The following is a 19486-nucleotide window of genomic DNA, read 5'->3' on the forward strand; positions in this document are numbered from 1 at the left end:
ATCTCTCCAGAGATGTTCGATCGGGTTCAAGTCCGGGCTCAGGCTGGGCCACTCAAGGACATTCAGAGACTTGTCCCGAAGCCACTCCTGCGTTGTCTTGGCTGTGTGCTTAGGGTCGTTGTCCTGTTGGAAGGTGAACCTTCGCCCCAGTCTGACGTCCTGAGCGCTCTGGAGCAGGTTTTCATCAAGGATCTCTCTGTACTTTGATCCATTCATCTTTCCCTCAATCCTGACTAGTCTCCCAGTCCCTGATGCTGAAAAACATCCCCACAGCATGATGCTGCCACCACCATGCTTCACTGTAGGGATGGTACCATGTTTCCTCCAGACGTGATGCTTGGCATTCAGGCCAAAGAGTTCAATCTTGGTTTCATCAGACCAGAGAATCTTGTTTCTCATGGTCTGAGACTCTTTAGGTGCCTTAGACTCTTTAGGTGTAAACTCCAAGCAGGCTGTCATGTGCCTTTTACTGAGGAGTGGCTTCTGCCTGGCCTCTCTACCATAAAGGCCTGAATGGTGGAGTGCTGCAGAGATGGTTGTCCTTCTGGAAGGTTCTCCCATCTTCACAGAGGCACTCTGGAGCTCTGTCAGAGTGACCATCGGGTTCTTGGTCACCTCCCTGACCAAGGCCCTTCTCCCCCAATTGCACAGTTTGCCCTGGCGGCCAGCTCTAGGAAGAGTTCTGGAGGTTCCTAACTTCTTCCATTTAATAATGATGGAGGCCACTGTGTTCTTGAAGACCTTCAATGCTGCAGAAATTATTTGGTACCCTTCCCCAGATCTGTGGGCCGACACAATCCTGTCTCAGAGCTCTACGGACAATTCCTTCGACCTTATGGCTTGGTTTTTGCTCTGACATGCAATGTCAACTGTGGGACCTTATATAGACAAGCTTTTCCAAATCATGTCCAATCAATTGAATTTACCACAGGTGGACTCCAATTAAGTTGTAGAAACATCTCAAGGATGATAAATGGAAAATGTTGAGTCTCATAGCAAAGGGTCTGAATACTTATATAAATAAGGTATTTCTGTTTTGTTTTATTGAATCCATTTTAGAATAAGGCTGTAATGTAACAAAATGTGGAAAAAGGGAAGGGGTCTGAATACTTTCTGAATGCACTGTATGTGTCTGTGTGCTGATTTGAATCTGTTATGATGACTATATGAGTGTGTATTACTGTGTAGTACTGTGTATTACTGTGTATACTGAGTGTAACTGTATTCTGTGGATCTCCTGCTGTTACTTGTTCCCTCGCTCGGCCGTGTATGCGAAAGTGAGAAGCATGCTACGGAATTGGTTACCCAAGATCCTTTCTCTGTGTCTTATGGAAGGAACATGTATTTTGACATGATCTAAGAAAACCAATACTACAGTTAGTGCTGCCACGTTATGGTCAGTAACACCACATGACTTCTAGATGTTTCTGAGGAGTAGGACAATATCCTGTCCTCTATTTCTCCTCTCTCCTGACCTCCCTCCATCTCATATTGTCCTTCCCTCCTTTTGTCTTTCACACCGTCCCTTCACCCTCCCTACCTCACTTTTTCCCATCTCTCTCTCTCTTCTCCTCTCTCCTATCTCCTTCTCTCCTGTGCAGTGGGGTAATATGGTTGTATAATCCCAGTGTATTAGGCCTGTTCTACATGTCAGCTAATTCGCCCTCAATAAACTCTAATTGCTGGTTAATTGTATTGTAATGAGATCATGGAGAGACGGGCAGCAGCTTATAAACACAAATGTTATGAATTAAGGATTTCCACAACTGGCTAAGAAGTGCCCACATACTCCCTGATATATATTTACCTACACATACAGTATATAGTACATCTATACACAGTCATCTTACCTGCTGTATACACATAGTAACATACCATCCCATTGACATACATTTAGAGTAGACCAACAACTGTAAGCCTTGTAAGGGCCTTCTCAGTGCTCAGCCAGAGGTGAAGAGGGGCCCAGATAAGAGAGGCAGAGCCAGATAAGAGGGTGAAGAGAGGAGAGGACAGGGGATGGAAGGAGAGAGGGAAACAGGGGGCTGAAAGGAATGTGGAAAGGAGAACTGTGTGACTGTGATGTAGCTAGAGAAGGGGAACATAGGAAATAGATGGGAAAGAGGTAGTGAGAGAGATAGAGAGAGGCCGAAGGAGAAAGGGAGAGAGAAATTGACTTAAACAGTGGGAGAGGGGGGGTGTTTTTTTCCCCATAGTTCTCATTAAAGGCTGCTAATCCCCCTGCACTTGCCCTGCAGAAAAGGGCCAGAGGGTAGGAGAGAGAGAGAGAGAGAGAGAGGGAAGGAAGGAAGGAAGGAAGGAAGGAAGGAAGGAAGGAAGGAAGGAAGGAAGGAAGGAAGGAAGGAAGGAAGGAAGGAAGGAAGGAAGGAAGGAAGGAAGGAAGGAAGGAAGGAAGGAAGGAAGCCCATACTATATTCTGCAGAGATAACGAATGTCAGCAAAGATACAGGAAGATGGAGACAAAGTAACATGGACAGAGATATAATAGATCAATAGAATGAGTGAGTGAGTGAGTGAGTGACTGAGTGAGTGAGTGAGTGAGTGAGTGAGTGAGTGAGTGAGTGAGTGAGTGAGTGACTGAGTGAGTGAGTGACTGAGTGACTGAGTGAGTGACTGAGTGACTGAGTGACTGAGTGACTGAGTGACTGAGTGACTGAGTGAGTGAGTGAGTGACTGAGTGACTGAGTGACTGAGTGACTGAGTGAGTGAGTGAGTGAGTGAGTGAGTGAAATCCCACTCCTTACAAAATATTTTAAGAAAGTTGAAGCTCATTTACTGCATTTCTGTACGATTTAAAAACTCTAAATTGCAATTTGGAGAACTGCAAAAACAAGCAAAAGGGACCCAGCCATTATCGCCTGAGTTGCTCTAGCTTCATTCACCTCAGTCCATCTACAAACATTTAGCCTATTAGCAATACTGTTAGCCTCATTAACTCATCTACAAACATATAGCCTATTAGCAATACAGTTAGCCGCATTAACTCATCTACAAACATATAGCCTATTAGCAATACAGTTAGCCGCATTAACTCATCTACAAACATATAGCCTATTAGCAATACAGTTAGCCGCATTAACTCATCTACAAACATATAGCCTATTAGCAATACAGTTAGCCGCATTAACTCATCTACAAACATATAGCCTATTAGCAATACAGTTAGCCGCATTAACTCATCTACAAACATATAGCCTATTAGCAATACTGTTAGCCTCATTAAATCATCTACAAACATATAGCCTATTAGCAATACAGTTAGCCGCATTAACTCACATTAATTCAGCACCGGGATTAAAAACATACAGAGGGATCTGTTAGCAGAAAAAGTACTTTATTAGCAAAAGGTAAACAGATTTACAGATTTTGTATTGTAGTAATTTCCTGCAATTCTACACATTTGCCATGACTTATACCATGTTAATATGATATCTGAGTGACTTACAAAATCAATGGGGTCCCTTTGGAGGTCAGGGCCCCTGGGAAAGTGCCCTGCGTGCCCGGTTGGTAATTCAACCATGATTACTTTAGATGGCTGGCTTGACTAAGTAGATTCATTTACCAATCTAAAAAATGTTAAAAGATAATGACTAATTGAGTGACTGTGAGTGTGGGACATATAGGAAGGAGAACTGCTGATGAACAACCACCACGACTGAGTTCCTCTAATATATATTTTTCAAATTCTGAAAAATTGCAAAGACCCGGACCTCGGTGTCTTCATATGTAGCTACAGCCCTGACTGCAATATGAGTGTAAAAGAGAGAAGTGACAGTCAATATGGACTGTTGTCACTTATTGGCCTGTAAGCTGCCTCAACCTACAGCTAGTTGTTAGTCTATAATACTGAATCAATAACAGTAAGTCAGAACCAGTCAGACTCAGAAGCAGAGATGGTCTTCCTCTCTGTTAGAAGTCTGTAAAGAGTTAGTCTGGAGTGGAGGGCTCATGAGAGAGTTCAATGAGTCATTTCAACCAATCAGTAGGTATATGGACCAATCAGGTTGCTTGTTCAGTGGTCCACCCGTTCCTCTTCTCCCACCTGCTTTGGTGTTGAACAGAACCTCTCCTGTCTTAAACAAATGTGCTAATGCCCCTAAGATTAACTGCAGAATTAAAATGTATATGTAAAATCTTTATGTAAAATGTATGTATATGAAGTAGAAAAGCTGTAAAAAACAAAGAAGACATGTCCTCTGAAGAGGGTGGTGGATGGGTTAATAAAACAAAAAAAAATGTAAAAGCAGAATTACAGTAATTATACAGAGTGTCATAATAATTGAAACAATAATGATGGTGATTATGGGAATATTTTTCATGCATTATGCTGTATTGATAAACGTTCTCCTCCTCCTCAATGATCTCAGAGTACATTTAGCTTCCCTAGCCTGCATTCTGTTTGCGTGTGTGTTTTTTGATGGGACTGAGTGTTAATTCTAGTGTGTGATTGAATGTACATGTTGGTGCAGTATGTCAGCGTGTGTGTAAGAAACAATCTATTGCATGCTGACACACCTACTCATCCTCTCTCTTTTACTCTCCCTTTCAATATCTCTCTTTCTCCATCTCTCTTTCTCTCTCTCTCACTCCCTCCCTCTCTATATCCCTCCCCCTCTCTCCCTCTCATACATAAACCCTTTCCTCCCCCTGACTCCACCTCTCTCGTTCTCCAACTCACTGTAAAACACACATACACACAGACACGGGCACTCTCTCACTTTATCCCATAGTTCCCCATCTCCAAGGGAACACAGGGATGTCTCTATGGCAACAAGGATCTTGCTCCACTAATGAACTGGTTGCCATAGTGATTTGGTTGGCTGTGCACAAACCCAGACTGAATAAAAGAGAGGGAGAGAGACATTTTACACCTCTGCACAGTATTCCATGCTCACTCTCTCTCCCTCTCTCCCTCCCTCAAACCCACACACACACACACACACACACACACACACACACACACACACACACACACACACACACACACACACACACACACACACACACACACACACACACACACACACACACACACACACACACACACACACACACACACACACACACACAGCCAGACAGACAGACAGAGAGAGTGTGTGAGGGAGAGATTAAGACAGAAAGAGAGAGTTAAACACTTTAGTGAGATGTATTGAGCCGTGGAGCGTACATCCATGCATGCAGAAGCAGCAAGCGAGAGATCCAGCTGCTCTCCAGAAGGACCAATCACACAGCTGCTTCAAGGTCAGGGGAATGGCCTGCTCTACCTCAGCCTCAGCCCAGACTCACAGCAGAGAGAGAGAGAGAGAAAGAGAGGAAGACTGTTTCATGTGGATCTGTCCATATAAGGACATTAAGGACCTTCTCTCTCCAATGCTAACTGTGCCTATATGATACAGCACAATCAAACATTCTATTCATCTCACCATACAGGAGCTCACTTGTCAGAGGAGACAGTACAATCAGCCATTCATATCTCCTTACTGTATAAAACCATACACATCACTGGTCCCTGTGGTGGACTCACAATGTCTCTCCCTAGTGGTTCAGCATGGTAATAACAGCAGTACTGCAGCGAGTAGCGGTTCTCCACTTCTGACAGACACACTAATACTGCACCAGGACCCTTCCCTCAGTCTAGACTGTTAAGTTGCTGTTACTTTTCTACTTTATAGTTCAATGCTTTCCTTTTCCTCGCTTTTCTTCTTTAGTGTTTTCATCTAAACCCCAACTACCCCCCCTCTCTATAAGCACCACCATTGAACTCTCTCTCCTTCTCTCTCCCTCTCTCTCTCCTTCTCTCTCTCCCTCTCTCTCTCCCCTTCTCTCCCCGTCTCCTCTGCAGAAGTGTTTGCGGTTCAACCCGGATGCGACCGTTTGGAAGGCCAAGCAGCAGGTGCTATGTTCTCTGACCGATTCGTTGCGGGACGTGTTGAACTACGGCTTGTTCCAACCAGCCACCGAAGGCCATGACGCCAAGTTCCTGGAGGAGGAGAAGATGCTGAGAGAGTACCCACAATCCTTTGAGAAGGGGGTACCATATCTGGAGGTATATACAGCCTGGATGTAAGGTTACACTGTAAGGTTACTCTCACTCTGTATGGTTACTTTGTGGGTTACTCTCACTCTGTGGGTTACTCTGTAAGGTTACTCTGTAAGGTTACTCTCACTCTGTATGGTTACTTTGTGGGTTACTCTCACTCTGTGGGTTACTCTGTAAGGTTACTCTGTGGGCTACTCTCACTCTGTAAGGTTACTCTGTAAGGTTACTCTGTGGGTTACTCTCACTCTGTGGGTTACTCTGTGGGTTACTCTCACTCTGTGGGTTACACTGTAAGGTTCAAATCAAATTTATTTTATATAGCCCTGCGTACATCAGCTAATATCTCGAAGTGCTGTACAGAAACCCAGCCTAAAACCCCAAACAGCAAGCAATGCAGGTGTAGAAGCACGGCGGCTAGGAAAAACTCCCATGAAAGGCCAAAACCTAGGAAGAAACCTAGAGAGGAAACAGGCTATGATGGGTGGCCAGTCCTCTTCTGGCTGTGCCGGGTGGAGATTATAACAGAACATGGCCAAGATGTTCAAATGTTCATAAATGACCAGCAGGGTCAAATAATAATAATCACTGAAGTTATCGAGGGTGTAGCAAGTCAGCACCTCAGGAGTAAATGTCAGTTGGCTTTTCATAGCCGATCATTAAGAGTATCTCTACCGCTCCTGCGGTCTCTAGAGAGTTGAAAACAGCAGGTCTGGGACAGGTAGCACGTCCGGTGGACAGGTCAGGGTTCCATAGCCGCAGGCAGAACAGTTGAAACTGGAACAGCAGCAAGGCCAGGTGGACTGGGGACAGCAAGGAGTTATCATGCCCGGTAGTCCTGAGGCATGGTCCTAGGGCTCAGGTTCTCCGAGAGAGAGAAAGAAAGAGAGAAGGAGAGAATTAGAGAGAGCATACTTAAATTCACACAGGACACCGGATAAGACAGGAGAAGTACTTCAGATATAACAAACTGACCCTAGCCCCCCGACACATAAACTACTGCAGCATAAATACTGGAGGCTGAGACAGGAGGGGTCAGGAGACACTGTGGCCCCATCCGATGATACCCCCGGACAGGGCCAAACAGGAAGGATATAACCCCACCCACTTTGCCAAAGCACAGCCCCCGCACCACTAGAGGGATATCTTCAACCACCAATTTACAATCCTGAGACAAGGCCGAGTATAGCCCACAAAGATCTCCGCCACAGCACAAACCAAGGGGGGGCGCCAACCCAGACAGGAAGATCACGTCAGTAACTCAACCCACTCAAGTGACGCACCCCTCCTAGGGACGGCATGAAAGAGCACCAGTAAGCCAGTGACTCAGCCCCTGTAATAGGGTTAGAGGCAGAGAATCCCAGTGGAGAGAGGGGAACCGGCCAGGAAGAGACAGCAAGGGCGGTTTGTTGCTCCAGAGCCTTTCCGTTCACCTTCACACTCCTGGGCCAGACTACACTCAATCATATGACCTACTGAAGAGATAAGTCTTCAGTAAAGACTTAAAGGTTGAGACCGAGTCTGCGTCTCTCACATGGGTAGGCAGACCATTCCATAAAAATGGAGATCTATAGGAGAAAGCCCTGCCTCCAGCTGTTTGCTTAGAAATTCTAGGGACAATTAGGAGGCCTGCGTCTTGTGACCGTAGCGTACGTGTAGGTATGTACGGCAGGACCAACTCGGAAAGATAGGTAGGAGCAAGCCCATGTAACGCTTTGTAGGTTAACAGTAAAACCTTGAAATCAGCCCTTGCCTTAACAGGAAGCCAGTGTAGGGAAGCTAGCACTGGAGTAATATGATAAAAATTTTGGGTTCTAGTCAGGACTCTAGCAGCCGTATTTAGCACTAACTGAAGTTTATTTAGTGCTTTATCCGGGTAGCCGGAAAGTAGAGCATTCCAGTAGTCTAACCTAGAAGTAACAAAAGCATGGATAAAGTTTTCTGCATCATTTTTGGACATAAAATTTCTGATTTTTGCAATGTTACGTAGATGGAAATAAGCTGTCGTTGAAACAGTCTTGATATGTTCGTCAAAAGAGAGATCAGGGTCCAGAGTAACGCCGAGGTCCTTCACAGTTTTATTTGAGACGACTTTACAACCATCAAGATTAATTGTAAGATTTAACAGAAGATCTCTTTGTTTCTTGGGACCTAGAACAAGCATCTCTGTTTTGTCCGAGTTTAAAAGTAGAAAGTTTTCAGCCATCCACTTCCTTATGTCTGAAACACAGGCTTCTAGCGAGGGCAATTTTGGGGCTTCACCATGTTTCATTGAAATGTACAGCTGTGTGTCATCCGCATAGCAGTGAAAGTTAACATTATGTTTTCGAATAACATCCGCAAGAGGTAAAATATATAGTGAAAACAATAGTGGTCCTAAAACGGAACCTTGAGGAACACCGAAATGTACAGTTGATTTGTCAGAGGACAAACCATTCACAGAGACAAACTGATATCTTTCCGACAGATAAGATCTAAACCAGGCCAGAACTTGTCCGTGTAGACCAATTTGGGTTTCCAATCTCTCCAAAAGAATGTGGTGATCGATGGTATCAAAGGCAGCACTAAGGTCTAGTAGCACGAGGACAGATGCAGAGCCTTGGTCTGACGCCATTAAAAGGTCATTTACCACCTTCACAAGTGTACTCTCACTCTGTGTGTTACTCTGTGGGTTACTCTGTGGGCTACTTTCACTCTGTGCGTTACACTGTAAGGTTACTCTGTAAGGTTACTCTCACTCTGTGGGTTGCTCTGTAAGGTTACTCTGTGGGCTACTCTCACTCTGTGGGTTACTCTGTAAGGTTACTCTGTGGGCTACTCTAACTCTGTGGGTTACTCTGTAAGGTTACTCTCACTCTGTGGGTTACTCTGTAGGGTTACTCTGTAAGGTTACTCTCACTCTGTGGGTTACTCTGTAAGGTTACACTCTGTGCGTTACACTGTAAGGTTACTCTGTAAGGTTACTCTCACTCTGTGGGTTGCTCTGTAAGGTTACTCTGTGGGCTACTCTCACTCTGTGGGTTGCTCTGTAAGGTTACTCTGTGGGCTACTCTCACTCTGTGGGTTACTCTGTAAGGTTACTCTGTAAGGTTACTCTCACTCTGTGGGTTACTCTGTAGGGTTACTCTGTAAGGTTACTCTCACTCTGTGGGTTACTCTGTAAGGTTACTCTCACTCTGTGGGTTACTCTGTAAGGTTACTCTGTAAGGTTACTCTCACTCTGTGGGTTGCTCTGTAAGGTTACTCTGTGGGCTACTCTCACTCTGTGGGTTACTCTGTAAGGTTACTCTGTAAGGTTACTCTCACTCTGTGGGTTACTCTGTAGGGTTACTCTGTACGGTTACTCTCACTCTGTGGGTTACTCTGTAAGGTTACTCTCACTCTGTGGGTTGCTCTGTAAGGTTACTCTGTGGGTTACTCTCACTCTGTGGGTTACTCTGTAAGGTTACTCTGTGGGTTACTCTCACTCTGTGGGTTACTCTGTAAGGTTACTCTCACTCTGTGGGTTACTCTGTAAGGTTACTCTGTGGGTTACTCTCACTCTGTGGGTTACTCTGTAAGGTTACTCTGTGGGTTACTCTCACTCTGTGGGTTACTCTGTAAGGTTACTCTGTGGGTTACTCTCACTCTGTGGGTTACTCTGTAAGGGTACTCTGTGGGTTACTCTCACTTTGTGTGTTACTCTGTAAGGGTACTCTGTGGGTTACTCTCACTCTGTGGCTAGTGTAAACCTGTGCCGTTTCTTTCTTTTTTCATTGAGAGGAGGAAGAGGAGGAGGATGGAAATTATGGGTAAACTAGATAAAGCATCATTTTGCAATACATCTGCAGGCTCCATCATGTGGATCTAGGCCAAAAGCTTAGAGAATTGAGGACAAAAGGCCTTCCAGTCAGGATTAACTCTCTCTCTCTCTCTCTCTCTCTCTCTCTCTCTCTCTCTCTCTCTCTCTCTCTCTCTCTCTCTCTCTCTCTCTCTCTCTCTCTCTCTCTGTCTCTGTCTCTGTCTCTGTCTCTGTCTCTGTCTCTGTCTCTGTCTCTCTCTCTCTGTCTCTGTCTCTCCTCTAGTTTCGTTACAAGACCAGAGTGTACAAACAGACCAATCTAGATGAGAAACAGCTGGCTAAACTGCACACTAAGGTACTGGTTGTCTGTTTCAAAGGGTGTGGCACAATGTGAATTGTGGGTGTAAGTGTGTGTAGCATGCATTGGTGCAGTATGAACGTGTATGTGTTGGCGGGAGTGTGTGTGTATGTGTGTGCATACTTATGTGTGGGTGTGTGCACTCTTTGCGCGTCAGTGTGTGTACACGCCTTGTGTGTGTGTGCACTCACGTGTGTGTGTGTGTGAGTGGGACTGTACACTGTCTGTCTGCAGTTACAGGCCCTTGGGGCAGCCCTCCACTGTTAGCTGTGCTGTGCTTTGTGTGGCAGACAACTCCAGTATTAATGTGTCAATTCTGCTCTCTGTGGAACGCAGTGCTGGCACACTCTTAGAAAAAACTGTTCCAAATGGTTCTTCGTGCTTTCCCTATTGGAGAACCCTTCTTGGTTCCAGGTAGAACCCTTCTTGGTTCCAGGTAGAACCCCTTTGGTTCCAGGTAGAACCCTTGAACCGAAAAGGGTTCTTCAAAGGGTTCTCCTATGGGGACAGCCAAAGAACACTTTTAGGTTGTGGATAGACCTTTATTTGTAGGAGTGGAGTCCCCTCATCTCTCTCTATCCCCTCATGCCTCTCATAGGCCAGTCTGAAGAAGTTCATGGACTACATCCAAAGTGGCTCTGTGGACAAGATGGCCAAGTTCTTGGACAAAGGGCTTGACCCCAACTACCAGGACCCTGACACGGGAGGTGAGACGCTGTCAGATGCTGTCCGCTGCCAGGGTGACCTGTGACCTCTCCTCAGTCAGTTAGCACCAATCGGCCATTTAGTCCGTCTGTCTGTCTGTCTGTCTGTGTGTCTGTCTGTCTATGTAGTCCCTGATACCTTGACCCCCTAAGAAATCCTTTTTAGTGACCCATAACATTTGTGGGGCATATGGCCACTGTATATTTAGCATCCTAGAGATCATTTCCAGACCCTTCAGCCATACAACCTGTCATCTAGCTAGCAAACTGTTCATATCCAAGTTGAATTAGCTAACAGCCAAGATAGCTGTGGGAGCTATGGCTAATGGCTGTCCTCTGTAACCTCGACCTGAAAACCCCCAATACTCTCTATAACTCTGAATCACACTTACCCAAAGCTCTATCTATCTAACACTTTATTAAAGATGATTATAACAAGCAAAGTAGACAGTTAGTTTGAGTCTCATTTAAGAGCCAGATAATATAACGAGGTGGGAGACAGGCAGCTACTGTTAGCAGTTTTGGGTGTGCTGCAACAGTCCTCTCACACAACAGAGCCTGCTGTCGCTGGGAGTGTGAAGTGCACTTCCACCTGGCAACACCAGGGGGCAGCAGAGAGCTCTACATCTGCCACTATCAGATAAGAGATACTGTACTACTACAGTAGACTAGAGTGACATGATGCTGTGATGTTCATGTCATAACCCCACTCCTGTCTGTCTGATTAAATATATGAGCCCCTCCGTCCCTCCATTGCTCCATCTCTCTCTCTCCTCTGTAGAAACCCCCCTGACGTTGGCGGTGCAGTGTGAGCCGGGGGGAGGGGAGGCCATACGGGGGCTGGTGCTGGGAGGGGCTCATCTTGATTTCAGGTCCAAGGACGGACTCACACCTCTACACAAGGCTGTCCGCAGCCACTGCCACACAGCCTTGCTGGTAAACACACACACACACCTCCTTGCACTCACATCTATGGATTAAAGGAGCATGTATGGACCCACTGTGCAAAGTGTCTTGTATTGAGATACAGTCATGATGTTCTTATAATGATATCACATATTTTATAGTGATATTCAACTAATCGTTTAATACACTCTTAGAAAAAATGGTTTTTCGGCTGTCCCCCTTTTTGGTTCCAGGTGGAACTCTTTTGGGTTCCATGTAGAACACTCTGTGGAAAGGGTGCTACAAGGAACTCAAAAGGGCTCTACCTGGAACCAAAAGGGTTCTACCTGGAACTAAAAAGGGTTATTTAGAGGGTTCTCCTACGGGGATAGCCGAAGAAACCTTTTAGGTTCTAGATAGCACCTTTTCTCTAAGAGTGTATGTATGTGTGTACCTGGTGTGTCCCTATAGACCTTGCTGTCTCTGGGTGCGTCTCCGGACTATAAGGACCGGCGGGGGCTGACTCCGCTCTACCACACTGTGCTGACAGGGGGAGACACCTCCTGCTGTGAGACCCTGCTCCACCACCGCGCCAAGCTGGCCGTCAGGGACGAGAACGGCTGGGATGAGACACACCAGGTTGGTTGAGGTGTAGGTGTGTGTTTGTGTGTGTGTGTTTTTTTCTGTGGGGTTTAGTCTATGTTCAAGTGTCTATGTCCATTAGCGTTTCACTGTGTTTGTGTGTATATAGGTTTGTGTGTGTGTGTGTGTGTGTATTTGTGTTAATGTCAGTGTGTAAATGTCATCTCTATATTTATGTTATCCATTCATTACCCTGATGTGTCTCTCCTGCTACTCACCCCCCTGTACCCCTCTAACCCATGATGAGGCCCGTCTCTCACCCCCCTGTACCCCTCTAACCCATGATGAGGCTCGTTCTCTCACCCCCCCCGTACCCCTCTAACCCATGATGAGGCCCGTCTCTCACCCCTTTGTACCCTCTAAACCATGATGAGGCCCGTCTCTCATCTCCCTGTACCCTCTAACCCATGATGAGGCCCGTCTCTCATCTCCCTGTACCCTCTAACCCATGATGAGGCCCGTCTCTCATCTCCCTGTACCCTCTAACCCATGATGAGGCCCGTCTCTTATCTCCCTGTACCCTCTAACCCATGATGAGGCCAGTCTCTCATCTCCCTGTACCCTCTAACCCATGATGAGGCCCGTCTCTCATCCCCCTTTACCCTCTAACCCATGATGAGGCCCGTCTCTCATCTCCCTGTACCCTCTAACCCATGATGAGGCCCGTCTCTCATCTCCCTGTACCCTCTAACCCATGATGAGGCCCGTCTCTCATCTCCCTGTACCCTCTAACCCATGATGAGGCCCGTCTCTCATCTCCCTGTACCCTCTAACCCATGATGAGGCCCGTCTCTCATCCCCCTCTACCCTCTAACCCATGATGAGGCCCGTCTCTCATCCCCCTCTACCCTCTAACCCATGATGAGGCCCGTCTCTCATCCCCCTCTACCCTCTAACCCATGATGAGGCCCGTCTCTCATCTCCCTGTACCCTCTAACCCATGATGAGGCCCGTCTCTCATCTCCCTGTACCCTCTAACCCATGATGAGGCCCGTCTCTCATCTCCCTGTACCCTCTAACCCACGATGAGGCCCGTCTCTCATCTCCCTGTACCCTCTAACCCATGATGAGGCCCGTCTCTCATCTCCCTGTACCCTCTAACCCATGATGAGGCCCGTCTCTCATCTCCCTGTACCCTCTAACCCATGATGAGGCCCGTCTCTCATCTCCCTGTACCCTCTAACCCATGATGAGGCCCGTCTCTCATCTCCCTGTACCCTCTAACCCATGATGAGGCCCGTCTCTCATCTCCCTGTACCCTCTAACCCATGATGAGGCCCGTCTCTCATCTCCCTCTACCCTCTAACCCATGATGAGGCCCGTCTCTCATCTCCCTTTACCCTCTAACCCATGATGAGGCCCGTCTCTCATCTCCCTGTACCCTCTAACCCATGATGAGGCCCGTCTCTCATCCCCCTCTACCCTCTAACCCATGATGAGGCCCGTCTCTCATCTCCCTGTACCCTCTAACCCATGATGAGGCCCGTCTCTCATCTCCCTGTACCCTCTAACCCATGATGAGGCCCGTCTCTCATCTCCCTGTACCCTCTAACCCATGATGAGGCCCGTCTCTCATCTCCCTGTACCCTCTAACCCATGATGAGGCCCGTCTCTCATCTCCCTGTACCCTCTAACCCATGATGAGGCCCGTCTCTCATCTCCCTGTACCCTCTAACCCATGATGAGGCCCGTCTCTCATCTCCCTGTACCCTCTAACCCATGATGAGGCCCGTCTCTCATCTCCCTGTACCCTCTAACCCATGATGAGGCCCGTCTCTCATCTCCCTGTACCCTCTAACCCATGATGAGGCCCGTCTCTCATCTCCCTGTACCCTCTAACCCATGATGAGGCCCGTCTCTCATCTCCCTGTACCCTCTAACCCATGATGAGGCCCGTCTCTCATCTCCCTGTACCCTCTAACCCATGATGAGGCCCGTCTCTCATCTCCCTGTACCCTCTAACCCATGATGAGGCCCGTCTCTCATCTCCCTGTACCCTCTAACCCATGATGAGGCCCGTCTCTCATCTCCCTGTACCCTCTAACCCATGATGCGGCCCGTCTCTCATCTCCCTGTACCCTCTAACCCATGATGCGGCCCGTCTCTCATCTCCCTGTACCCTCTAACCCATGATGAGGCCCGTCTCTCATCTCCCTGTACCCTCTAACCCATGATGAGGCCCGTCTCTCATCTCCCTGTACCCTCTAACCCATGATGCGGCCCGTCTCTCATCTCCCTGTACCCTCTAACCCATGATGCGGCCCGTCTCTCATCTCCCTGTACCCTCTCACCCATGATGCGGCCCGTCTCTCATCTCCCTGTACCCTCTAACCCATGATGAGGCCCGTCTCTCATCTCCCTGTACCCTCTAACCCATGATGAGGCCCGTCTCTCATCTCCCTGTACCCTCTAACCCATGATGCGGCCCGTCTCTCATCTCCCTGTACCCTCTAACCCATGATGAGGCCCGTCTCTCATCTCCCTGTACCCTCTAACCCATGATGAGGCCCGTCTCTCATCTCCCTGTACCCTCTAACCCATGATGAGGCCCGTCTCTCATCTCCCTGTACCCTCTAACCCATGATGAGGCCCGTCTCTCATCTCCCTGTCACTCCATAGCTCAGGTATGAAGAGGACAGCAGATAGAACCCTGGAGACACACAGGTACTGTACTAACTTCCCCTCCATTTCAACATTCTTTCCATCCTTTCATCATTATGTCTGTGTGTATTTGTGCTGTTGTCGTTGAGCGTTGTCATTGTGTATCTATGTGCGTATCTATGTGTGAGTGGCTCGGTAAGTGTGTATTCTCGCTGTTTTCTGATGTGTGTGTTGTTCCTGTTTCTCTCTCTCTTTTTGACAATGTATAACCCCCCCTCTCTTTCTCCGCTCTTTATTTCCTTGATCTCTATCTTTCACCATCTCCCTCTTCATTCATTTCTCTTTTCTTTACCTCTGATCGCCTGTCATCCCCCTCTCCCCACCCCTCTCTCTCTCTCTCTCCCTCTCTTTCTATCTCTCTTTCCCCACCTCTCTTTCTCTCTCTCTCTCTCTCTCTGTCCCCCCACTTCTCTCTGTCCCCCCACCTCTCTCTCTCCCTCCCTCTCTGTGCTCACTCTGCTCTGATCCCAGGCCTGTCAGAATGGCAACGCCCAGCATCTGGAGCACCTTCTTTTTTACGGGGCAGACTCCACTTCCCAGAATGCCTCAGGAAACACTGCCTTGCACGTTTGTGCTTTATACAACAAGGTAGTGCTCTCTAGTAGTGTCATAAACAAACATCAAATAAAGATGACTTTGTAGTTTTGTAATCCAGTATTACAGTTATTTGCTGCTAATTGATTGACATGTATTTTGTCCATACAGGACAGCTGTGCACGAATTCTACTTTACAGGGGAGCCAATAAAGACACAAAGAATAACAGTGGGCAGAACCCATTTCAGGTGATTATACAATACATGGCTGGGCTAATGGAATGATGTATTTGTATGTACATTGCTTGGATGGGGTTGTGTGTGATGAAGTTACTAAAGCAGAAAATGCTATTGGATGAGATGTACCAGTGTTAGTGATATTGTTCTGTGACGTGTACGAGGGTCCAAGGTGGGAGAACTCTGCCTGACCCCTTGAGCTGGGTTCTCGTACTCTGTGCTCCTTACAAAAGGCCAGCCGAGACAAGGAATATGTGCATACTGTGTGTGTGGAGGGTGCTGTGAGAACTGTTCCTTACACTGCTAGCGTGTGTGTTTCAGGTGGCTGTCATGTCCGGCCATTTTGAGCTAGGAGAGATTATCAAAAACCACCGGGACACATATGTAGGTACGTTCTGACCTGTGGCTGTGTCTAGGAGTTTATGCTCTATGAACGTATGTGACAGTATGTGAGAGTGGTTCGGCATTCACATGTTTCTTTAAAAACAATGTTGTGCGTACACACATAATATTTATTACATTATTTTGTATGTGTGCCAATCATACTGGGATATTTCCTGTCCCTGCTATCTGAATGAGTGCTGCAAGTGAACTAAACATGACTAGTTTATACCTCTCTGTCTCTCTCTCTCTCCTTCTCACACTCTCTCAGTACCTTTTCTTGAGTCTCCCAAATACGCCCCTCAGAGGCGAGAGAGTGCGCCGCGCACCCTGGCGCTGCCCCACCCTCACCCCTTCCTGCGTGCCAACAGTGATAACAGTATGAACCTGCCTGACTGGATGGCACTGCCCAATACACCAGGCTCCAACATTGTGTCTGTACAGGTAGAGGAAGGAACCTAGCACCTGGACACCTAGTCGGGGAGAACTACTGTACTGTTTCACATCATGTATCATGTAATGTAGCTATGTAGTACATCACTAATATACTGTAGTACATCACCAATATACTGTAGTAGATCACTAATATACTGTAGTACATCACCAATATACTGTAGTACATCACCAATATACTGTAGTACATCACCAATATACTGTAGTACATCACCAATATACTGTAGTACATCACTAATATACTGTAGTACATCACCAATATACTGTAGTACATCACTAATATACTGTAGTACATCACCAATATATTGTAGTACATCACCAATATACTGTAGTAAATCACCAATATACTGTAGTACATCACTAATATACTGTAGTACATCACTAATATACTGTAGTGCATCACTAATATACTGTAGTACATCACCAATATATTATAGTACATCACCAATATACTGTACTACATCACTAATATACTGTAGTACATCACTAATATACTGTAGTACATCACTAATATACTGTAGTACATCACCAATATACTGTAGTACATCACCAATATACTGTAGTGCATCACCAATATACTGTAGTACATCACTAATATACTGTAGAACATCACCAATATACTGTAGTACATCACTAATATACTGTAGTACATCACTAATATACTGTAGTACATCACTAATATACTGTAGTAAATCACCAATATACTGTAGTACATCACGAATATACTGTAGTATATCACTAATATACTGTAGTACATCACTAATATACTGTAGTACATCACTAATATACTGTAGTAAATCACCAATATACTGTAGTACATCACTAATATACTGTAGTACATCACCAATATACTGTAGTACATCACTAATATACTGTAGTACATCACTAATATACTGTAGTACATCACCAATATACTGTAGTACATCACCAATATACTGTAGTACATCACTAATATACTGTAGTACATCACTAATATACTGTAGTACATCACTAATATACTGTAGTACAGACCACTGAACCGGTGTTGCCCCTTCATCTCTTTCTCTTTCTGTCTCTCTCTGTCTCTGTCTCTTTCTGTCTCTCTTTCTGTCTCTCTCTCTGTCTCTTTCTCTCTCTGTCTCTCTGTTTCTTTCTGTCTCTCTCTCTCTCTGTCTCTCTCTGTGTCTCTCGCTCTCTCTCTCTCGCTCTCTCAGGGCTATAAGCATTCAGGTACCATGCGTAGCTCCAGTAGTCCCCGTGGAGCGCGGACTCGCTCCCCGTCCCGAGGGAGAGCAGGGGATAAGGAGGACAGGAGTCGGCAGAGTCGGAGGCAGGGAGGAGGCGGAGGGGGAGGAGAAGGAGCAGGAGGAGGAGCAGGAGGGGGAGCAGGAGGGTAAGATTGACTATGGTTCTGATAGAACCGTTGATGCGTAGTTCCATTATAGCGTGCTCTCTCTCCATCTACAGCAGTGTCAGTTGTCCCTCTCTGCTGTGACTCTAACATGGCACCCAATCCAAACATGAAATCTGTATTAATAATTTGCACACAAATATCCCGTCAATAGATGGTCCAAATTATCCAAATTATCCATGCAGACCTCAAGTTAGGATTGGGTCTACTGTGCATGAGGGTTGTGTATAGTATAAGCCTTGTCCGAGCCAGAACGGCCCATAGGGCAGGAGCCTGTCTCCTGTTTCTGTAGCGTGAAGGCAGATACTAACCACAAGGCCACTGAGTTGGTTGTGTACTGTAATGTATGTGCTGTATGCTGAACGCTGCCCCCCTCTGGCCAGGGCGGGGTCTGTCAGCAGCAATACGGTTACGGCAGCAGGGGGCCAGCGGAGGCGTCTCTACAGCGCCGTCCCAGGACGTGTGTTTGTGGCCACGCGCTCCCACTCCGCCCAGGGAGACAGAGAGATTAGCATCAGCAAGGGAGACAAAGTCAAAGGTGTGTGTGTTTAGTGTGTCTGTGTCAGAGAATGGCTGTGTGACTGTCTGGCTGGGTGTTTTTTCATGTGAATTCAAAGTGTTTGCTAGCCTGGGTGCCAGCTTGATACATTTGCCCAGGAGATGAAATGTTCATGCTGGTACCCAGGCTAGGTCTCTGTCTGCTGATGTTAGTGGTGTATGTATGAGTCTGTCTAGTGGATGTAGTCTACCTGTCTTAATGAGAGTGTAAGGTCCTTGTATGTCCTTGTCTTCAATGTCTGCAGGTATGAATATGTGTGTGTCTGTGAGTGAGTCTAAGGTGTTTCCAGGTATGTATGTCTTGGTGAGTACGTAGAGAGGTTTGCATGCCTGTTTGTGTGTTTACATTCCTCTGTGTGTGTTTACATGTTGTGGCTATTTCCTTGTCGTTGTTTGTGCCTATATGTTGTTTTGTGTATACTGACTGTGTGAGGTGATGGCTCTGACGCGCGACGCTCTTTCCTGTCCCCTCGTGCAGTGCTGAGTGTGGGCGAGGGAGGCTTCTGGGAGGGCACGGTTAAGGGACGGACCGGCTGGTTCCCCTCAGACTGTGTAGAGGAAGTGGCAGTCCGTAGCCAGGACAACCGCTCAGGTGAGGCCCCGACCACACACCTGCAGACACACACAGCATGCCTCTCTCTCTACCCTCTCATTGGTCAGAAAAACACACACACACACACACGGCAGTGCTGGCTGCTACACACAGACACACAGGCATAAAAAACAACACATTTAGCACGAGGTCTCCAGTTAGGTAGTAACACTGGGAAAATACCACTCTAGACTCTCAGAATGATTAGGTGTGGGTTGACAGGGAAGGAAGGTTCTACACTAGTCGTAGTAGTGG

At 46.7% G+C, this 19486-nt stretch overlaps 1 protein-coding gene across 1 annotated transcript in view; it reads left to right on the forward strand.

Moving 5' to 3' along the window:
* The window catches only part of LOC139574878 (SH3 and multiple ankyrin repeat domains protein 1-like), an 86633-nt gene that overhangs the window by 30476 nt on the left and 36671 nt on the right, over positions 1 to 19486 (forward strand). Inside the window, exons 3-14 of the mRNA XM_071399856.1 lie at positions 5861 to 6064; positions 10120 to 10191; positions 10793 to 10901; positions 11680 to 11834; positions 12255 to 12422; positions 15558 to 15674; positions 15792 to 15869; positions 16179 to 16245; positions 16510 to 16682; positions 17885 to 18000; positions 18465 to 18619; positions 19118 to 19231. Coding sequence (XP_071255957.1) covers positions 5861 to 6064; positions 10120 to 10191; positions 10793 to 10901; positions 11680 to 11834; positions 12255 to 12422; positions 15558 to 15674; positions 15792 to 15869; positions 16179 to 16245; positions 16510 to 16682; positions 17885 to 18000; positions 18465 to 18619; positions 19118 to 19231 — 1528 coding nt within the window. The remainder of the gene's footprint in view (positions 1 to 5860; positions 6065 to 10119; positions 10192 to 10792; positions 10902 to 11679; positions 11835 to 12254; positions 12423 to 15557; positions 15675 to 15791; positions 15870 to 16178; positions 16246 to 16509; positions 16683 to 17884; positions 18001 to 18464; positions 18620 to 19117; positions 19232 to 19486) is intronic.

Source organism: Salvelinus alpinus, chromosome 1 (assembly GCF_045679555.1).
Source record: "Salvelinus alpinus chromosome 1, SLU_Salpinus.1, whole genome shotgun sequence".
Lineage (NCBI taxonomy): Eukaryota > Metazoa > Chordata > Actinopteri > Salmoniformes > Salmonidae > Salvelinus > Salvelinus alpinus.